Source organism: Prionailurus bengalensis, chromosome A1 (genome assembly GCF_016509475.1).
Source record: "Prionailurus bengalensis isolate Pbe53 chromosome A1, Fcat_Pben_1.1_paternal_pri, whole genome shotgun sequence".
In the NCBI taxonomy this organism is placed as follows: domain Eukaryota; kingdom Metazoa; phylum Chordata; class Mammalia; order Carnivora; family Felidae; genus Prionailurus; species Prionailurus bengalensis.
In genome coordinates, this window is record NC_057343.1 from 214,455,039 (window position 1) to 214,477,476 (window position 22,438).

Here is a 22,438-nt window from a genome sequence, read left to right on the forward strand (position 1 = left end):
TTGATCTCACAGTTCATGAGATCCCCACATTGGGCTCTGTGTGGACAGCCTGGAGCCTACTTGGGATTTTCTCTCTCCTCTCTCACCCTCCCCACCATTTGTGCACTTTCTCAAAATAAATAAACTTTGAGAGAGAGAGAGAGAGAGGCTGTGTACACCTCAGTATTTGCATTTTCCCATCTGGATGAGAGAGATGGGAAAAACAGGCCCACTCCACCCCAACCTGCCTGGCCCATCCCGTCCCATCCCAGAGGTCCTCAGAAGATTTAACACGCTAAGGCAAATTCACATTCCAGACGCATTCACACAGAAAGGCATTCTATTTGTTAACAAAATCCATTCAACAAATAACTAAGCCATTCATCTTTAGGTCTGTGAAACTGGGATGACACATAGGGCACATTTCTTATTTTTATTTCAACATTTAAAATATTCACAGATGGAGTACTGTATTCATTGACTCTCCATGGAAGATGTACCAAACAAAGCATACAGGTTATTCCACAATTACAAAATTACATATTTGTGACTATGTGAATGTTTGCCCCTAGTCTTTATCTGGAAAATACCGCTTAAAAAAAGAAAAAAAAACTTTCAAGTTTTTCACTGGATTAATTTCCATAAAAAGTAAATAGCAAAGAATTTCAGGAGACACCAAAGTATCAGCCAGTGCTTTTTTAAATTTTCAAACTTTTATAGTGCTCTTCTGACTTCTAAGTGTCAGGAACACCTAAGTAACACCCAATTCTTTCTCTTGTCCCCTCAATAGCCAAGCCAGGATGAACATACTTTTTTTCCTAAGTCTTTTCTCCTATGTAGAAATAGGTACATCACCACAGCAACTTGACTGGCTAATGAGGTAGGAGTATTCTTCAAAAGCATTTAAGAAACAAAAGAGAATAATCAAATTATTAAGAGTTTTTCTTTTCTAGTGGTTTTCTTTAAAACACCAAGGGCATTGGAAATTGGTCAAATGCCACTCATACTTTAAAAGACAAAGAGGGAAAACCCCATTAGAAACACCCTGCTACAACTACACTCGGATCTGGCATCAATTAAATCCATTCTGGCATCACGAAGTAAGAAACTGCTCTCTCAAAATGCCAAGCTTTCTTCCTGGAAGAAACCTTACCAGGAAGAGAAGTTTAAACAGAAAACATCAGTCCCCTATCTTCTCTTTTCAGTACAGTTAATTGCTCTCTTCTTTTAAACCCAGTTCTCATCGTTTCCTGCACCCAAAAAAAGACAAATAATGTCTGTGTATTGCATATCCAGTAGTAGATTTAAATGAATTTAGCAGTCAACCTATCAAATTCTGCCAGGGAAACTCTCCTTACATGAAGGTTTTAATGACCTAATGCTATACAGCTACAAAATGCCTAGGTAGTAGATTTCAGCACCACCTCTGTATCAGCAGATTGGTTCAAAATGCACACGGCACCCTGAATTCATACATACCTAGGAAATCTACCCATTACTCCTTCAACTACACCGAAATCAAAGCTCTGTGTTCTAACTACCCTTTCTTGTATACATATCTAGGAATACTTTACAAATTCACCCAATTAAGTTAATAGAACACATTTATATTCCCAAATAAGGGGAAGTTATCAATCAAGCATGATTTGTCTAAAATACCATTTTGAACACTTTTGGTACCTATTGTTTGGATGCTAAAATACCAGAAGAGAGGATTTACTTCCCCAATTATGCACCTATTAGGGCTACTGCTAAAAACACTAAAAAATCATCTAAAAAATGTAAAAACAGACTTAGAACAGCTGCCAGAAAAAAAATTTAGTAACTGTATGTGTCCTGGCAGCTGGTTTTGAAATCAAGTCCTTGACAATTCTACTATAAAATGTTTTAGATGCAGTAATCAAAGTTGGTATAATAGTGCAACTCTCTGATATGGCAGTAAACCATTTAAGATTAGCTACCAAAAATACGTAATTTGTTAAGAATTTTTCACGTCTTTAAACGTTTCTTTTACCATTCCATTTAGAACTGTGTCCTATCAATGTGATCAAAATATCACGTGTTATCATTTAGTGTGAAGAGAATTCCTTCCTCTTCACTGCCACCTTCTTCAATTTCAGTTATAGCTCCTTTACATTCTTCACCTAAGGCACACCATGCCCTATTTATTGCTGCAAAGCCCCTGAAATTTGTGCCTCAATCTGGATCTGCTTCATCACTATGGTTCAGTGAAAATCACTTCAGAGTACCTGCTAAACTTAACATTAAGTCTAGAATACTACTATCCGAGAGATAAAACTGCAAAAGAACCAAGCCTACTAAGAAAAGGCCAGTAAGAATATGCTCTATCTACTCTTTCCTCCAAAAACTGACCACATTACTATGACAGTAAAGCTCAGTGAGATCTCTGGCTATATATATACTCCATGTTACAAAATAAAATGTTAGGCCAATAAGCTTTCACAATTTTTATTAAATCCTAATCTAATATAACAGTATCTGATTTTATAGACATCATCCCATGGTGAACATGTTTAATAAGTGAAAGCAAATCAGACATCTAAGTCACTATTCTCTGCAGACTAAGCAGTAAGGTAACTACACAGAACGCTACAGGTAACGACATACACTTACTTGTTCAGTTTTCATACAAGCCATGTTTTTTTTTTATCAAACTATATCTCCTAATATTTAATACAGTAGAATTAGTGATTGTAGCTCTCATATAATATTTTAATTACAAGTACCTTATTGAGATAACTAACATTTTGACAGTTTCACTTACTTTCCAAATTAGAATATATTCAAGAAAAAGAGCAAAAAGTGAAATGAAAACTGAACATGACAAGTTAAGTTACTAAAGGAAAATGAAGTAAAAAAAAGGGAAAGTGAAGTATCACTGGGGTGGAAAAATACAACAAGTCTAGACATTGGGCTGGAAGAAAACAGATCAACTATGGATTTCACAAGTCAGAGTTTATAAATCCAATGCAATACAAATCCTTTTGAATGTAAAAGCCAAGTTGAAATTAACAGATCTATAAACTGTTACTTTTGGCCTTAAACAGTACCAACTCCTTTGATCAAAAAAGGCCACAACAGTTAAGATTGTATTACTTGATTTTATTTTACACTAGGTGGCGGGCACAAAGCAATCCTCCTTAATAAAGTTGACAATTAGCTTCACTCAGAACATTTTTAATAATGCACATTAAAAAAAAACGTATTCATCTTACAAATTGTTCTGCAATCCAAATATACAATAGCTTGGAAAACAACGTTTAGAAAACAAAAGCCAATGTAAAAAGACAGATTAAAACAACTAGAACAGTACAGGTTTTATATGGCTCTGATTTTACAGTTTTCTTACTGCATCATCAATGTCAGAAATCTGTTCCTTCAGCTGGCTCCATTGCTCAGGATTTAAAGAAATACCTAAAACAAAGTTTTAAAAATTAAAAGTTGAAACTCTATTTATGCTTTCTTGATGATCTTCATACTTACAACTAAAACACTGCTTTATCAACAGCTGTCACTTTGAAAGGCATAATGGAACCATACTGAGAGTCAAATCTCTTAATTTGTTAATTACATATTCATCACAATTACCTGAACCAAGACCAGTCTTATATCTAGTTTTACTTCCAACACTGTATCCTGCACAGTACTTACTATACCCCGTGAGAACAAATGATTTGAAGATGCATCTCACAAGCTAATTTGCTAGTTTGTAAACTAGCAGGCTAAGTGGCCAGGTCCAGATTTCGTATGTGACACTCCATTTCTATATCCAGTTGGTTCCAACATTTGCTCAAATTTTTACAGGAACTCAGGGTGAATGACTTTGTGCTGAGTTATTCCAGAAACCTTCATTTCACTTTGGAAAAATTCCTGGGACGTGACCCATACAGAACTTCTCAGAATGTATGTACTGATTAAAAATGCATTCTGCAATCATGCTGTCAGGGTTCTATCACTGCCTCCCAATCACTAATGTCACCTTAAAAAACTGTCATTACCCCTGAGCCTCGGTCTCACCAGTAAAATGGTATTTACACCTCAAAGGGGTGTTGAGACCCAATACATTAGTTAATCTGAATAAAAAGCTAAGTGTATCACATGACACATAAGTAAACACTTCAAATGTTAGTTAATAACATGTCTTTTCTATTTAAGATGTAAGACTATGAACAGAAAGTATTTTGAACTTGGAATTTCCAATGTTCTAATACTTGACCCATGTAAATAGAGAAATAAACTAGAATTGGAAGAATGAGTGTATTTTTCAGAAAACTGCTGGGAGGCCATGAAATTGTGAGGAAGGCAAAAGAACATAATGCATGAACATCTTGGAAAGACTTTAAGCTGATCAAATTATTTTAGTAAATGTTTGCAGAAACAAGAAATGTGGCATTGCCCACAATGAAACAACCTGAATGAGCCAGAAACGACCTGAACAAGAAAATGTTAAAGGGTATGAAAACAAACGTTAGGTTTAGTAAACCCAAAACCCACATGAAGCAAACAAGCAGTACCTTCAAAATGACAAACAGGCAGAGTAGAAGATAAAGAGGACTTTTATTATTAGCTAAGGATCAACCTAAAGCAGCTAACTACCCAAATATAGGAATTTATGCTAATCCATAAATGTTCTCTAGCTATAAATCTGGTGAAAAAATCCAGTATGCTTCTATGATGCTGATATGCTTGGGATGGGATGCAGCATAAATGGAAAGAGGACAAAGACCCAGTAAAAGGATCCCACCCAACCCCCCACCCCCGCCCCGTTAAAGAATATCCTTTAGAAGATGAACCAAGAGGAAACACTATAAACCAGAATTTTTCATTCCAATTTTTACAACTTCTCAGATAGTGCCTACTACTTAAGAATTCAGATAAACTTTTTTTTTTTTTTTTAAAGTTACACCCAAGCAGGGGCACATGGGCGGCTCAGTCGGTTAAGCATCCAACTTCACAGGTCATGATCTTGCAGTTTGAGAGTTCGAGCCCCGCATCAGGCTCTCTGCTGTCAGCACGGATCCCATTTTGGATCCTCTGTCTCCCTCTCTCTCTGCCCCTCCTCCACTCAAAAATAAACAAACATTAAAAAAAAAAAAAAATAGCCAAACAAATTAGCAGCCAAATGAAATGATATTAGGGGTATTCTTTCTTCTGGGTTTTATTCCAACAATTATTTAAGACAGGTGACTGAAGGAAGTGTCATGTCCAAAAAGACTACAGAACACTCAACTGAATGAAGATTCTCCCAATGCACTGCCAAACATTATTTCAATTTCAAGTAAGATACGTTACTTAGATAATTTTTAGTTCAGTCCTAATATCAGGACCAAATTCAGGAAATTAAATCTCACCTTTTCTTCCTGGTTTCATTTCACCTTCCGGATCCATCCAATATTCTCTAATATCAATTAGGACTTTCCCTTTAAAGTCTCGAACACTGACATACCTCATTTTCCCAATCTGCCAAAGAAAAAAAAACATAGAAAGGTATTCAAGAGTGATGTCCATATTTATATTTACTACTATTCTGAATATCGAAACTACAACCAAAGGAAATGTCACTCAAAAAATCTTTCTTAAAAAGACGGAATTAAATGAAGCACATCTGACCCTTCCAATCATTTTCACATTAAAGGAATCATTAGTAAAACAGAGGAACACTATGGAAAATGGTATGGAGATGCCTCAAAAAAATTAAAAACAGAACTAATACATGATCTAGTGATGATCCAGGAGCCACACTTCTGGGTATGTACCTAAAGGAAATAAAAGCAAGGTCTTGAGAAGATACTTATTTGTACCCCCATGTTCACAGCAGCATTACTCACAGCACCCCAAAGATGGAAGCAACCTAAATGTTGACATAAATAAAATGTGTTATATACATACAATGGAGTATTAGCCTTAAAAAAAGGAAATCCTAGGGGCACCTGGGTGGCTCAGTCAGTTAAGTGTCTGACTCTTGATTTCGACTCAGGTCATGATCTCGTGGTTCGTGGGATCAAGCCCCACATCAAGCTCCATGCTGACAGCACAGAGCCTGCTTGGGATTCTCTCTCCCTCCCTCTCTCTCTCAAAATAAATAGACAAACATTAAAAAAAAAAAAAAAAAAGATTTTCTCTCCCTCTGCCCCTCCCTGCTCACACTCTCATAAATAAACAAACAAACAAACAGGAAATTACATGCTACAACACGGATGAACCTTGCTGACATAGGCTAAGTGAAAGAAACCACTCACAGAAAGATACATACTATATGATTCCACTTTTAAGAAATGCCTAGACTAGTCAGATTCAGAGAGACAAAAAGTAGAATGGTGGTTATCAGGGCCTGGGGAGGGGGTAAAGGGGAGTTGTTATTTAAGTTTTGCAAAATGAAAAGTTCTGGAGATCTGTTTCACAATAATATAAACATACTTAACACTACTGTATGCTTAAAAATGGTTAAAATGGCAAATTCTATGTAAAGTGTTTTTTATTTTTTACCACAATAAAAATCATTAGAAAGCAAAGTTTTGCAGTACAAACTACAACCAGTAGGAATCCATAGACTCCACCAGCAATACACCATTCTAAGAATCCAGAGATCCAGTCAATAGTAACATGAGAAAGCTTTTCCTTTTAGACATTCATTTCAAATAACATCTTTAATACACTTCACCCATAGGCTCAAAGTAAGAACTTAAAACTACCCACAGAAAACTATTTTTCAAAAACCTTACACTGTGCTTAACAAACTACAAAGGAAAACAATTTACTCAACAAAGTGTCTGTAAGCACTTTCCAGGATGTCTTACACTGCTGTAATATACTATCTAGCACTTAAACTAAGAAGTCACACTTTCTGATCAAAACTTTTAACACCTGCCCATCTCTTACTCATTCTGAAACTACTCTTCAGGCTTACTGACTAAAACCCAGCTATGATTTTTGTGCTTACATCAACATGTAAAGATCTGGGGTTCGGTTATGCTCCTTTCCCTTTGAACCAGGGCCCCTTGATTATTAAATAATCCTTTTCACGGGGATACCAGTTATTACTGTAGTAGAATCACAGCTGTGCTGACCCAGTACATATTAATGGCTTCCATCTTGCCTATGTCCTTTTAGACTGCTTTTTCTGGTCTCAGCTAGGTCTTGTGCATTTTCCTTTAGTTTTCCATTTTCAAGTTAAGTTTCTTGTCCTGCTGGTATACCCCTAATTCCAGGGTATGCCCCATGCTTTATGGAGAAATGAAGTTCACTGGGTACGGGTTAAGTGCCTTCAAATCTTTCTTCTCTGTACTCACATCATTATCAGTTAACTTTCTTTACGTTTTCTACCCGTTTCTTTCATACACGTTCTTTCCCATTTCACTGGCTTCATACCTACCATTTCTTAACATGCTCATTCCCCTCTTCTAGAAAACATTTTCCCTAACCTGCATTTTGTAAACTTTCTCCGTGTTTCCCTCTTCCATTTATTGCTAAATTTTGAAAGGAGAGGAATACTGTTTCTACTAATTAAATTCCCACTGCCTACAGTAAATTAGTCACCAGTGATCTTATGGTCACTTTTAATGGCTTATTTTTTAATCAGTCTTCTTGAAACCCCCTAGTGCCTATCATACTGGGTTCTTAGTAAACTGTTTTAATGGATAAATTAGATAAGGCCAGAATAATTCTCATAGTGGAACTGTTCATTGGACTTACAATACTGACTTAATAACTCTAAGAATATCTCCATGGGGGGGAGAAATTAGTTCAACCTCTATCTCACACCATACACAGAAAAACTAAACTAATTCTACATGGATCACAGACCTAAACGTGAAGGTTAAAACTATAAAAATTCTAGGAAAAAAAAAATTTCAAATAAAATATTAATAAAATTGTCAAACCATTATTATAAGTAAAAATGAAGTTCTCATTTTATATTTATATAACCAATGTACTCTACTGTGTTCTTAAGCCAATTAAAATTCAGTATTATCACCAAAATATTTTTTTAATTTTTTAACGTTTATTTATTTTTGAGACAGAGAGAGACAGACCATGAACGGGGGAGGGTCAGAGAGAGGGAGACACTGAATCTGAAACAGGCTCCAGGCTCTGAGCTGTCAGCACAGAGCCCGATGCGGGGCTCGAACTCATGGACCACAAGATCATGACCTGAGCCGAAGTCGGCCGCTTAACCGACTGAGCCACCCAGGCGCCCCTAAAATATTTTTCTATGGCCAAATTACCATTTCAAAGAAAAACCTATAACAGCAACAAAATTAAAGATTATCTTGTAGAATGCCTGTCACTACTAAGGTCTGTGAAAAGTCACTTTGAAAATAAAATATATAGTTCCTCCTAGAGAAACCAAGAGGCGCTTTCAAAAGAGTAAGGAATCTTACAGCTTTATGAGGCTCAGGAAGCTTTCCAAATGAGGTTTTAAAAACTGAACCACTTTTTTTGATGAGATAACCACCCCCTAAAAATGGATGTGGTTTTCCCCAAACTGCTCTAACATAATAAAATCTCTAAATGTGGATCCTGTTTCTTCAATAGACAAGATAAAATCCATTAAAATGCTACAGATGTTTTCATTACACAGACAAAGGCAGGCAAACGGTAAACAAGAACTAATCAGAGAAAGCCCAAGATAGATAGTTGCCCAAATCCTTGAAAGTTTTTACCTCTATTGCAAACATTAAGTTAAAATATTCCAATGCAGCACTTCATTCTCCACAAGAAGAAAGTCCATTCTCTACAAGAAGGTCTATGAAAGGACAGGATGCTTCTCTTGCAGATTCCACATTTCATTCTGACCCTTAAGGAAACTTCCCACAGCACTTAGAATAAAACTCAAAGAGTGCAAGACCTGGTCCTTCACCCTCGTTACCAACCAGATCTATCTACATTCTCAACCAGGTTTCCTAGGCTCCAGCCACAAAATATTTGCACAAGCCTCTCTACTTCAGAAAGGATTCCCTCTCTCGTATATTTCATGACTGGCTCCTCCTTTATGTCTTAAGCTTCAAATGTCACTTCTTTAGAGAGAGATTCCCACAGCACCTTCTCTCTCATAATAACCTACCCTTTTATTTCTCAGCCCTTAACATACCTTATATATATATACATATACATATATATGTATGTTTATTAGTATAATATTTATCCCTATAAATTCCACAAAACCAGAGACCATGTCTACTGGGACCATTACTGCTTACCCAGAACTTAGCAAGGCCTGATGTACAGGAGGCATTCAAAAAAACAAACAAAAAACAGCATTCAAACTTAAAGAAATGAGGGCCCTTTCATAATTCTTCCTTACATATACTGACTTATGTTCTCTGTCAAAGTAGTCTGCTCCCCTAAGCTATAGGCAAGTCAGAAGACTAAAACCTATAACTAATCCATCTGCATTTTGTCTAAATTTTTAATATTTTTTAACAAAAAATGTGTACATTTAAGGTGTACCACATGAAGATGTGATCTATTCATAGTGAAATGATTACTAGTCAAGATAATTAACATATCATTTCAGTTACCATTTTCTGTGTGATCAGTGCACCTTAAATCTCTTTTAGCATATTCCATATTCAATACAGTAGTAAGTATAACCATCATGTGTCTATTTTCATCCACACACATAACTAGGCAAAAAGTGAGTAAAAATATCCAACTTCTATTTTCCTATTCTAACCTTAATCCTGGCACTGTCTTTCAAGGCCATCAGTAGATTCAAAATATATACCTCTTTTACCTGTAAAGAACTTATCAAAGTCAACACCCAAACAATAAATAATCCAGTGAAGCAATGGGCAGAAGACATGAATAGACATTTCTCCAAAGAAGATCCAGATGGCTAACAGACACATGCAAAGATGCTCCACATCACTCATCATCAGGGAAATACAAATCAAAACCACAATGAGATACCACCTCACACCGGTCAGAATGGCTAAAATTAACAACTCAAGGATGCCTGGGTGGCTCAGTTGGTTAAGTGTTCGACTCTTGGTTTCAGCTTGGGTCATGACCTCACAGGTTCATGAGATCAAGCCCTGCATTCAAACTGCTTCCTAAATATGCAGTTCTCAATCTGTTTCTGAACGCCTACAACTTTAAAATCTTTTTTTTTTTCAATGTTTATTTTTGGGGAGGGAGGGAGGGAGGGAGGGAGGGAGAGAGAGAGAGAGAGAGAGAGAAAGAGAGAGAGAGAAAGAGAGAGAGAGAGAATGAATCTGAAGCAGGCTCCAGGCTCTGAGCTGTCAGCACAGACGCAGGGCTCAAACTCATGAACTGTGAGATCATGACCTGAGCTGAAGTCAGACGCTTAACCAACTGAGCCACCCAGGAGCCCCTGGATGTCCATAATTTTAAATTCATTGTTTTACACTTAGCCAAACCACAAGTTTCTAGACTTTAACAATAATCTAGCAGCATATAAATTACTTTCATTTCTACAAACTTGCTCTTACATTTCAACGAATAGAAGATGATTATAAGAAACATTAATAATTATTATGCAGGGTCAGATTATAGTACTTTCAACATTCATCAGATCAAGCCAGATAATAATTCCTCTGGATCTAAGGAAATTACCTGAAACATGTTATCATCTCTGCTGCTGCTACTCTGCTTAGAGGATGACAGGGCTCTTGAAGTCTCACCGGTCTTTTGCTTCTTTACAGGTTTTTCTGGAGTAACCTGCTTTTTCCGCTTTAACTTAAAAGAAAAACAAGAATAATGGTTAAAATCTGCATACATAAGAATAAGACACATTTCAGGTTCAAACACTTCCTGACTCCTTAGGACTTAAAGGATCAGAGGAATCCTAAAAACACACACAGGCAAGTTTCACTTGACAAGAGAACTATGGAATTAACCTAATATCTAACACAGTGTCTTCAAAATGTGTTCCCAAGAGCCCAAAAGTCACTTCAGGCATCAAAGAGGTAATAACCAGAGAAACAACTCTATAATAGACCAGATACGCACATCAGATTTCTCTGGGAAGAAAAAAAATGGGGGGGGGGGGGCCTGCTGCTTTTGAATAAACTTTTAGAAACCAGAAGTCTATTAAAGTTAGTCAGCTAATTTTTTTTTACAAAGGAAATATATTAATTCGTAAGAATACAACCAACTTATTCCAATCTAGGATATGTTATTCATGCGCTGCCTATTCCAAAAGGGACTTAAATTGACTTTGAAAATTATGAGTAGGGGCGCCTGGGTGGCGCAGTCGGTTAAGCGTCCGACTTCAGCCAGGTCACGATCTCGCGGTCCGTGAGTTCGAGCCCCGCGTCGGGCTCTGGGCTGATGGCTCGGAGCCTGGAGCCTGTTTCCGATTCTGTGTCTCCCTCTCTCTCTGCCCCTCCCCCGTTCATGCTCTGTCTCTCTCTGTCCCAAAAAAAAACCAAAAAAAAAAAAAAACCAAAAAAAAAAAAAAAACGTTGAAAAAAAAAATTTAAAGAAAATTATGAGTACATGTAGCACCTGGGTAGCTCAGTCAGTTAAAGCATCTGACTCTTGATTTCAGCTCAGGCCATGATCTCACATTTCACGGGATCGAGCCCCGAGACGGGTTCCACGCAGAGCATGGAGCCTGCTCGGGATTCTCTCTCTCCCTCTCTCTGCCCCTCCCCTGCTCATGCACATATGTGCGCACTCTCTCTCTCAAAATAAACAAATAAATAAACTTTTAAAAAAAGAAAGAAAAATTTATGAGTACACAAACCTAAGAAAGCTATTTCGTACTGAGCATTAGAAGTCAACAATTCAAGAACTTCCTCATCAGAAAAAAAAATCACCAAAGGTGGACAGCAATGTGCTTAGACTACTATTCAAAATCAAAACAACGTTTTAAATTAAACAGCATTATTGTAAAAACTTTTTATATAGCCTGGTTCTTAAAATGAGCTAACGCCTATGAAAACTAGTGGAGTTCCCAACCTAAACAGTAGAGGGCAGTCGTGTTCCTTTTGGTGGAAAGTACAAACTGACGTGTTGTCTTACTAAATTAGATGAAACTAGATAAAATATAATGTACGTATGCATATAACTGAAAAAGTGAATGCATTTAATTTTTTTTAAGTTTATTTCTAAGAGAGCATGAGCGGGAAGGAGCAGAGAGAGATGGAGACACAGAATCTGAAGCAGGCTCCAGGCTCTGAGCGGTCAGCACAGAGCGCGACCAACGGCTCGAACCCTGCGAGATCACAACCTGAGCCAAAGTCAGACACTCAACCGAGCCACCCAGGTGCCCCAAAAGTGAATGTATTTAATTTAAGTGCTTACAGGATTAAGAATACTATTTGGGACAAATGGCAAAAATCAATTCTGCTCAATAAGCAGAAAGTGATTATTCTTTGTATCAGGGTCTGGATACTCCCCAGGGATTGGCACATGCCCGGCACATAAACACTCAATAAAAATTTGCTAAATGAACATAATCAAATGTCATACCAAATGCAAATAAGAATTTAAGACATATTTCCTTCTGCAGTACAGCTATGTATGCTCTGAGGCTTCATTTCAACCTTTACGTGATATATTCTTTATTTCCCTAAAGATCCATCTTCTCCAAGATTCTCCCATAAGCTATTTTAACTAACACTGTCAACTAAACTCAGAGACATAATTATGTAAGCTTCTAGGAAATAAAAAGTTCTGCATGGAAGGAAGCTCGGACTACAATGTGAGCTGCTCAGGTAAGCAGAATGCACAGCTTCCAGCACAGGTGTCAACTAATGTAGAAAAAGCCTGTTGTCAAAATGGGTTATTTCACGTTAGCTTTGCTGGGCGTTGATTTCACTAAAAGGAGGAGACCAGAGTAAATAACATTCTAACTTAACATGTACCAAGCCTACATTTGAGGTAATCCTAGTGGGCTGGATAAACATCAGTGGCCAAGGACACTGTCAAAATTGACACCTGCATTCAGAGTTCAGGTAATTTAGTTCAACTACAACACACAATACCTACAGATTAGGCAGATTTCCAAATAAAGCAAATAGCGGCTTTGGCCTATTTCTAATGCTATTCCCCCTAGGGAATAAGGTGGTAGTTCTGCAGAGTTAGTGTTCCTAGAAGTCCTCAATGGGAGACTTGTTCAGGTCCAAAGACTTGCTCAAGTCTGATTTAGGGGCCAGGAGTGTGCATGAACAAGTACCCTAGGCACTTTGGTCAAGTGGTCCCAGAACCATTTGCACTTTCAGAAACACCCGTCCAAGCTCTCTTTTTACCATTCTGATATGCCTTGCTGTCCTTTAGAACTGGATGTGGGCAATACTGCTGAATTAAGTATCACAGAAATGACTTGCATTAATAGTCACCTTTTTGTCAACCTCACTGTCAGAATCACTGCCGGAAGAGCTTGAAGAAACAAGTTCCTTTGACTTAGGCATTCTGCAAGACAAATACATTATATAATTAACAAATTATTCAATTACCTCCAGCTTAATCTCTCCCAAGCAAAAATTTAAGAAGTTCCATGGTTCTATCATTTTGTGGTACTGGAATTGTGACGTGAAGCACAATGCTAGAAGTTATACTCTTAATCTATGCTCTTCTGAGTTGAAAATAACACCCAGAACCCAGCAAGGAGAAAGAAGTAAAATGTCACACACCTCTCATACTCCTACACCTTTCTCAAAGCCATTGGGTCTTTTTATACTGCATTTTAGAGAGGTTAGAGGTTTATGGGTAGGAAAAATTGCAAGAAGGCAGGTGACAGCAATCTGCTAAAACCAGGAAGTAGGAATATCCTCAATACTGCTTTATATTTCTCACTCATGAGATCTAACGGAATTATCCACCCAACATGGAGAAGAGCTGCACTATACAGATGTCAATAGCTAATTCACTCGCCAGTATAATCCTATTTTTTCACATTTTGTGTATGTCCTTCACGCTCTTTGGCTTTTTGACCATGCCATCAAAATAACAAGCACCTATTCAGAGTTCACAAAGTTATACGTAATTTTTACAATTCATTACATTTTACACTGATTTTTTTTCTCTGGAATATAACTAAATTCTGAAGAATCTGCTTATGGGAGGGGCAACACCTTTTCTCAAATTCCTACTATGGCCCTAGTTCCCCAGAGGTACATACATAGGCCAATCCCTTGCTTTCAAGTGGAGGTTTACGGAGCACAGCCAGACAGAGGGCCTTGTTTCTCTACTTTTGCAGTGATTAAAAAAAAAAAAGAAACAAAAGAAAAAAAAAAGCTAAAGCCCAAATTTCAAGGAATTCCAAGGCATGCTGTACTTTTCAAGGCACTTTATAAAACCAAGTGGTAAACCACTTATTAAAAAATCTTTTGCTTTCTATCCAAAAAGGATGGGTCCCATTAATTTTTGTATAACCTAAAGGCCCCAATATATACAACAAAGTCTGTGAAATGTTGAATAAAGGAAAAAAGACCTCATTTTCTTCTCAAAATATCATAATCTAGCTCTCTAGACTAAACCTGTCTCTACACTGACATTGAATGTATTCCACAATAGGAGGTCAAGGTAAAAGAAGTGGGCCATCCATTCCAATTCTAGCCACTAATTTCAAAAAGCTCAAACATACCCAACCAGCCATGTTGATTTTTAACTGGTAATTTCCTGATGAGAAGAGTAAACTCAGGTGGAACCAACAATGTTCTGAACCATGTTTTATGTACTAATCCTGTTACTGCCTCCATTTTACATCCTAAACTCCAAAATCAATTTAAGTTTTTTTTATGCTAGCAGCTAATAATGCCACGAAACATTTTTTTAAAGGTAATTAAATTGAACATAACCTATTTTTTCACTTTGAAATAATCAAGCATAACTATACGGTCTACTAATAAAAGCTGCGGTGGGGGGGAGGGGGAGGGCTAAGATCATTTCAAAGAATGACCTCGTAATTAATCCAAATTAGAAGCCCATTCAACAAAAAAACAAGATAATGGTAACTAAGGCCACTTTGAACTTCTGACAAAATGTATTTTTACTTAAAAAAAGGCAGGCTAGTAATTCAGGCAGGTGGTATTAAAATGCTAGTGTAGAATATATACAAAACGCAACTGAAAAAACGAATCTTCATTCTCTGATGATGGCGTGGAGGACTAGAAAAGACGAGGTGAAAATAAACGTAGACTAAAAGGCACACGAATTCGGTACTACACGAGGGTGATGAGCACCAACATGAGGAAAGGGGGTTGCGCGACACCAGGAAACTGCTGGAACCCTGGGGCTGGCAACGGCTGGGGCGGGGGGAGACAGGTTGGTCGGAGGGGGCGTGGGAGGCGGAGAAGTGCGGAGGAGACCGTATGGGAAGAGGAGGGACTTGCACCAAGCGCCATTTTCTTCTCTCGAAGCATTACCTACCCCCAACATACCAGTCGTCCTTCCCCCGCAGCCCTCCTCCGACGGGGTCCGCTCTCTCCCTCCCCTAGACAGCCCCCCCCCCACCCTGGGAGTCACGGTGAGAGCCCCAGCAAAGCCTTGAGGAAAAGCAGGCTCCGCACGCGCCCCCGCTGTGGCCCGGGCCGCCGCTGCATTGTCCCGGGGGCGCCCCGGACCCCTCCCCAAAGCTCCCCGCCCCCCGCCCGGCCGCACCCCGCCGCCCGGGGCCGCAGCTCTCGCCGCGCCCGAGCCATTCCCGGGAGCCAGCTTCTGGCGCGGAATGGCCTACAGCGCATGGGGCGCAGGGTCGGCGAAGGAGGAGGTCCAGGGAGGCCAAGGCGGGGAAAGGGGAGGTCTGGCAGCGCCGCCATTTCCCGCGGCCGTCGCCGGCGAGCGGTGTAGAGGCCGCAAACGGCTCGCGGCCCCGCCGGGAGGGTGGGGATCGGCCGGGCAGGGGCTCGAAGGGTGGGGGCGGGGCCCCCAACACTCACGCTCCGCTCTTGCAGCCGAACAGCCCTGTGCTCGCTAGCTTGCAACTGACAGAGAACCGGAAGTGACGAACGCGAGGAGCTGCCGGCCCCGCCCCTCTGGGACTGCGTACACGTGATGGGGCGTGGCTTCCTCGCCGAAACCAACAGCGAGACCCTTTCCAGGGCCTTAAAGGGACCGTCCTCGTGCTGAGCCAGTGCCTTGAAAGTGAAATGCAGCGGAGATTGAGCCTGACCTGTGAGTGTGAATGAGGGCACGAATAAAACACGAATGACAACCATCGAACTTTGCCCTTAATTCCATAAGTGTTTCTTGTACTAAAGTGAAGTGTCCATACTGAATAAGCCCATTTTCCCAGAAATGGTCATTACCCCACCCCCCCTACCTTCCGCAGTTTTTGGCTGGTAAAATCCAAAGGAAGGAAACCAAAGTGTCACACATTTAATTCTGGAAAGTGCAAGAAATCTTTACAGAAGTCCTTGGCCACCCTTATCCTTAAACTGAAGTCTTGGAGGTAGTTCACGGAAGACAGGAGAAATCCATACTACAAGCAGGAACATGGCCAATAGATTTACAGTTAATAAATGCCTGCTATAGCCAAGAATATATATAGGGGTGCCTGGGTGGCTCAGTTGGTTAAGAGCCTGACTCATGATTTCAGATCAGGTCATGATCTCATAGTTGATGAGTTCCAGCCCCCGTTGGGCTCAGCGCTGACAGTGTGGAGCCTGCTTGGGATTCTGTGTCTCCTCTCTCTCTGCTCCTCCCTTGCTCAAGTGCGCGCGCTCTCTCTCTCTCTCTCTCTCAAAAATAAACTTAAAAAAAAATAATATATATATAAAGTTTTATTTATCCAACACACATTTATCAAGCACCCACTATGTGTCAGCCACTGCATGAGGCACTTTGCATATATTACTCATCTCAACTTTCCAAAGTAGGAATTATTATTCTCTCAATTTTATAATGAAGAAACCCAGGGTCAACAAGGTTGAATAAGCTGCTAGAGGTTATATAGGGAGTGAGTCATGATTCAAACCCTGCACTGTCTGACTCACATTGCTGCCGACTGAGAGAGTGCAAGAGTTCTTACCCTCTCCTAATCATGCAGTGTCAGGCTAGATGACCACTTTTTTAAAAATGAAACACTTACTGTACAATTCCTTTTACATGATGTTCCAAAAAAGGCAAAAATAATCTATGGGGATCTAGGTCAGTAACCCTTGGGGAATATCACTTGGGAGCAAGTATAAAGGGATCTGCTAGGATGATGAATATATCTTGGTCTGGGTGGCAGTTACACAGGTGTACATAGATGTAAAATTTCACAGTATATAAGATACACTTCAATGAGAAAGTTGAAAAAGTAAGAAATATTTAAATTAATTTGTAAAAAAATGAAATGTACTCAATAACTACTGTTCCAGCATGGTCTCTTGTTAACCTAGAGTTTGCACACCTAGAGGAAGTTTGGGGAGCTCCCCCACCAGCACTATGGCCAGCTGGCCAAAGTTTCCCTGTGGCCAACAGTGCCCTAGAGCATTGTCAGGGTATCTGGTTGTACTGAGCTCATATACTGGGGTAACTAGAGGATCACTGGGCTGCCCAGGCCCTGAAAGCCATGGATGTGGCTCTCCCTGGAACTCTGGTGTCAGCTGAGGATGGATAGAGTTCAGGGCACTGTTTGTAGTCATCTGACTCACAACCTCCCCTCCTCCTCCTCCAAGATAAAAAGAGTTACAACTCTCTTTACTCAAAGAGAATTCGCCAGGAATTCACCAGGAATTCACCAGGAATTCAGGAATAAATAGGATTGATAGGGCCTGTGTAAATACATGAAGCAGACAATAAACAAGCAAAAAATGAAATACAGATGATAATTTTAGATAAGTACTATGAAAACTAGAAGAAAAACAGGATGAGGCCATAGAGGGTATTGGGTGAGATTAATTTAGATATGATAAGGATGAAATGGGACTATTTGGACAGGAACCTGAAAGAAAAGGGGCAGCTGGGCTAAAATGTTGGTGCTGGGAGTTTCAAACAGAGCAGAGGCTGTAAGGTGAGTCTGAATATCAAAAAGTTCTCAGGTGTCTGGGTGGCTCAGTAGGTTATGCAGGTAGGCATTAGCTCAGGTCATGATTTCACCATCTGCCCGGCATTGGGCTCTGCTGACAGCTTGGAACCTGGAGTCTCTGCCTCTCCCCGCTTGCTCTCTCTCTCTCAAAAATAAATAAACATTAAAAAAAAATTTTTTTAAAGATCAAAAAGTTCTCTCGATGTAGAAACCCATCAGAGACCAGGGACTACCACACGTGTGGCCCACACAGCAGCTCCCCAGGGGCAGTGCCAGGGCTGCTGGAGTCCTAGAAAGTGCTGGCTCTGCAGAGCTGCAGGGGCCCAGTTCTGGCCTTTCTCCAAGATCCAAGAGATCACCTCTGCCTTCTCCTCACCCATCATTATGGATCAGCACCAAGGAATCCCACAGCTTCCTCCAGCGGTGTCCAGGCCCAGAGAAATGGATCCACATTAGCCAGGGGTTTGTTTTTTGGGGTATCAATCTACATGAAATAGTGCAAGGCCCTGGGTAATTGTGAAATGACAGCTACCGCCACAAATACTAGAAAATTCCACAGATAGCTGGACCTCTGGATTAGAATAAACTGGGGATGCTTTGAAGAGAATGACAGCCTCAGACTTGACCTGGGGGGATGAGAGAGACCATGTGGAGGGGAAGAAAGGAACACTCTGAGCACATTGAGAAGCTATGAGTGTCAATCCTATCGGAGTAGAGTTGGCACAGAGGAAGAGTAGGCAATTCTTCCAGAAAAGTAGGATGAAGCCAGATGGCAAAGGGCCCTAAATGAAGTTGAAGGAGTTTGGATCACCCCATGTGAAAATGAAGACAATGAAATGTGGAAGATTTTTGAGCCATGGCAGTTAAAATGTTTTCAGAACGTCCAGGGTAAAATGAAGATGGGGCTGAAGAAAGAAGGAAGAGCTAGAGTCTGGAAAACACTGTAGAGGAGGCTTTTTTGATTGTTAACACAAGAAGTGATAAATTTCCCCAGGGCACCTGGGTGGCTCAGTAGGTTAAGCATCCAACTTCAGCTTAAGTCATGATCTCAGAATTCATGGGTTCAAACCCCACATTGGGCTCCATGTTGACGGTGCAGAGCCTGCTTAGGATTCTCTGTCTCTCCCTCTCTCTCTGCCCCTTCCCCACCTCTCAAGATAAATAAACTTAAAAAAAAAAGGGACAAATTTCTAGAACATCAAAATCACTATCATATGGACTTGGCCCCAACTGAGCTCTCTGTGCAGACATCTGCATCCAATAGAGAGACCACTAGGAGTAATAAGGAGAAGAAAGATCTTTTCTAAACTTAAGCCCACTGGGTCCAAGCAACTCTGCTTTCAGACCATTTGCCTGCATTAAATGCAAAGGGAAGAGAGCTGACCTTCCTTCTTTGCCACTGATTATGGCACCACTGTGGAATTGTGTGGGCTCACGGTGACCACCAAAAATAAATTCCTAGGCCTCAATGTGCAATAAGAGAGGACACAGTATCCAGGAGAGAGAGGAGACTGCGACCCAGCAGAGCAACACCTGTTTAAAAAAACAAAAAAAAAACAAAAAAAAACAGTACTCAGCAGAGACCATCAGGCTCTGAGTCAATTCACTCCCTTATAAGTAGGAGAACAGAGACGTGCATTCTCATGGCCGCCATAGCGGAGAACATATGTGGTGCAGATTCCCAAAATATGAGGAACAGTGGGTGGGTAGAAGAATGGTAAGGGAGTTGGCAAAATAAATGCAGAATCCTATAGAAGCTCAGAATTACAGGTCTGAGATGCCACAGAAGGATGAGGGGTACAGGAAATGGGAGTGAGGAAATCAGGGAATGGTTGGGACTGTATGTGGAACGATGAGATCAGTGGTTCCCATCCACCCCATCTCACAGGAGAAGGGAGTTCCGTCTTCTCTGGAGAAATGGGAGGGAGGATGGCATGTGTGAAGGGCTTGAGGAACAAGCAGAAATCAGAAGACTGCTTCTAAGTCTGTTCATGTGAAACATCCTTCCCCAGACCCTTTCCCTTCTAGGACTATTTGACTTTTAAAAGATTAAATGCAGGGGCACCTGGGTGGCTCAGTAGGTTAAGCCTCCTCAGACCTTTGACTTCAGCTCAGGTCATGATCTCATGGTTAGGTTCCTGAGTTCCAGCCCCACATGGGGGTGGGGGGAGCCTACTTGGTATTCTCTGTCTCCTCTCTTTCTGCCTCTCCCCCACTCATTCGTTTCTTCTCTCTCTGTCTCTCTGTCTCTCTCTCTCTCTCTCAAAAATAAACTTAAAAAAAAAAAAAGACTGGTAAAGACCAGACCAAACCATTCTGAAAATAAACAAATAAATAATTAAATGCAGAAAAAAATACACGTTAATTCCTTAAAAATACATATTTCGTGGAACTCTAAATCATGATGAAATAAAAGTAGCCATGCAGATAAACACAGACACAGCCCACTGGTTCGGGCCCCCTGCTCACTTGTTCCCTGTCTGTCACACATACCTACCTAATGAAACTGAAGCAGAGGAAGCAGAGGCAAGAATTTACCTTCCCCCTCTTAGGGTCTTCCCTGAGGCTGAGCATTAAGTTGACATAAGACAGATAAAGAGGAGGAAAGCATACAGATTTATTTAACGTAAGTTTTGTGTGGCACAGCAGCCCTCATAAGGAAATGAAGATTCCCAGAAATTGCAAAACCTACACGCCTTTATATTAGGTTGAACTAGAGGTGATTACAGATAAGTAACTCAGTTATGTGGGGAGTCGAAAGAAAGATAGGAATTATTTGAACGTGGTCTATGTGTATAGAATTCCCTCAGTCTCAACTTTCGGTCTTGACGATAGGAAACATTACTTTCCTTCTGGTTTGGGAAAGACGTCTTCCATATGGGGGTTCCATCTGGGGGTTTTATCTCCTGTTTTTAGGAAGAAAAGGGGGATATTCAGAGTGTCTTTCTTGCACCCACTGTTTTTTTTTTTTAAGTGTCCTTAGCTCAAAATAATTTTGACGTCAATTTAGAGGCACCTCTTGGGATGACATATTTTGGTCTCCTTCAAAATCTTGTTTACTATTCTAGGTAAACCAAGCACCAATAAGTAAACACAGCGTCCTCTCATCTCTATCCTTTCCCCCTTTAACAAAAGTTTTCATTCAGTTTCTGTGTTACAGAGGGAACTGGGCGGTCTGCCTGCAGTGGGTTTGGGTTTCCATTCTCTGAGCTTTGAGAGGAGAACTGTTAAGGAAGTATGAATTTTTAGAAGCAGGGAAAGGTGAAGCTTTGCATACAAATGTTGTTGGCTCATTTTCTTGGGTTTGTGATACTTGGTGAAACTGTTAGCAAATCCTTGAAAATAAGTGATCTCCACTTTTTTTTTAAGTAAATATAATTCAAAAAATTAACAAAAATAAATGACTACATTTAAGTGAAAGAGGACGTTGTGGTTTGTTTTTGTTTTTGTTTTTTTAATTTACAGCAAAATAGGAATGCTGTTGCTTTCAAATAATAGGAGGCGGGCGAATTCACATACCTTTGTGCAGGATGGGGTCAGGGATTACTCCTTTCATAGGGAAATCTAGGGAAATCCCTAGAAGGAATCTTTGGACACGAATGGACCCCATCCCCTACTCCAGGCCTTGCTCCAGAAGAAGCAGATGATGAAAAATGAGCTGAATTTGGAGTATCTATAGGTAGACCAGAAAGAGAGGTGGTTTGGGGAGCAGAGATGAAAAGAGAAAGCGTGCGGGAAACAGTTCAGTTGCTCGGGAAGACCAGAGCTTGAGGAAGAGACAGTTAGGGAGAAATTCCTAGTACCCTTGAGGGGTGGGGGTGCGGAGGATTCTTCAAGGGTTCCCTGCCGCGTACTGCACTGTGAATACCTCCATTACTCATTTCTTCCAAAACTTGAGAAAAAGTTGTTCAGGCCGCAGGGTATCATTTGGAAATGTTACCCAGGGCAGCTCCGGTTCCCAGCACTTCCCACTCTCTGCCCCTTATCCTTTCCCCGACTTCCCAATTTCCGGGCCACAGCCTTCCAAAGGAGAAGGATGTCAGAGCAGAGCACAGGGCTCCGATTCTTGGCTTTTGACTTAAAATCGTAGGATTCCAAAGGGGCCTGGATGGCTCAGATGGTTAAGCGCCCGACTCTGGGTTTCTGCCAGGTCATGATCCGAACCACATAGAGCTCTGCACTGACAGCATGGAGATTACTTGGGATCCACTGTCTCTCCTCTCTCTCTGCTCCTCCACTGCTCGCTCGCTCTCGCTCTCTCTAAATAAATAAACTTTAAAAAAAAGATAAAATAAAATCTTAGGATTCCAGGCATAAATTATAGATTTAAAACAATATGTAATTAATTAAATCCTGTTATTTCTGTCCCTACCCAAAGGCCCTGGAGATGTTGTCCAGACTACGGAAAGGGAGAGTAAGAAAGAAATGAGATAAAAGTTCTCTTCAATGTCTTTGAGAAGGTAGCTCGGTCCCCTGTCCCCAAGACCAGCCCTGGGGGAGGATCCCAGAGAG

General features: G+C 40.3%; 1 protein-coding gene across 2 annotated transcripts; it reads right to left on the reverse strand.

Moving 5' to 3' along the window:
* Positions 1-398: 398 nt before the first annotated feature.
* On the reverse strand, positions 399-15,977 carry SUB1 (SUB1 regulator of transcription). Of its 2 annotated transcripts, none has more exons than XM_043600380.1 (5): positions 15,852-15,977; positions 13,311-13,383; positions 10,579-10,701; positions 5,352-5,460; positions 399-3,414 (listed from the first exon to the last, which is right to left on the reverse strand). In XM_043600380.1, exons 2-5 carry the CDS (start codon positions 13,380-13,382, stop codon positions 3,335-3,337), a joined length of 384 nt encoding a protein of 127 aa, XP_043456315.1. In that variant the 5' UTR covers position 13,383; positions 15,852-15,977; the 3' UTR covers positions 399-3,334. The 2 variants fall into 2 exon arrangements, with proteins under 2 accessions (XP_043456315.1, XP_043456323.1); XM_043600388.1 differs by having other exon boundaries at positions 15,650-15,862.
* Positions 15,978-22,438: the final 6,461 nt, after the last annotated feature.

Coding starts and splice junctions, on each gene's coding strand:
- SUB1 (XM_043600380.1), bottom strand. CDS start 13,382: ATGCCTAAGTCAAAGGAACTTGTTTCTTCAAGCTCTTCCGGCAGTGAT. Junction 10,702..13,310: donor ACAGTGAGGTTGACAAAAAG/GTGACTATTAAT, acceptor TTTTCTTTTAAG/TTAAAGCGGAAAAAGCAGGT. Junction 3,415..5,351: donor AATGAAACCAGGAAGAAAAG/GTGAGATTTAAT, acceptor ACTTTGTTTTAG/GTATTTCTTTAAATCCTGAG.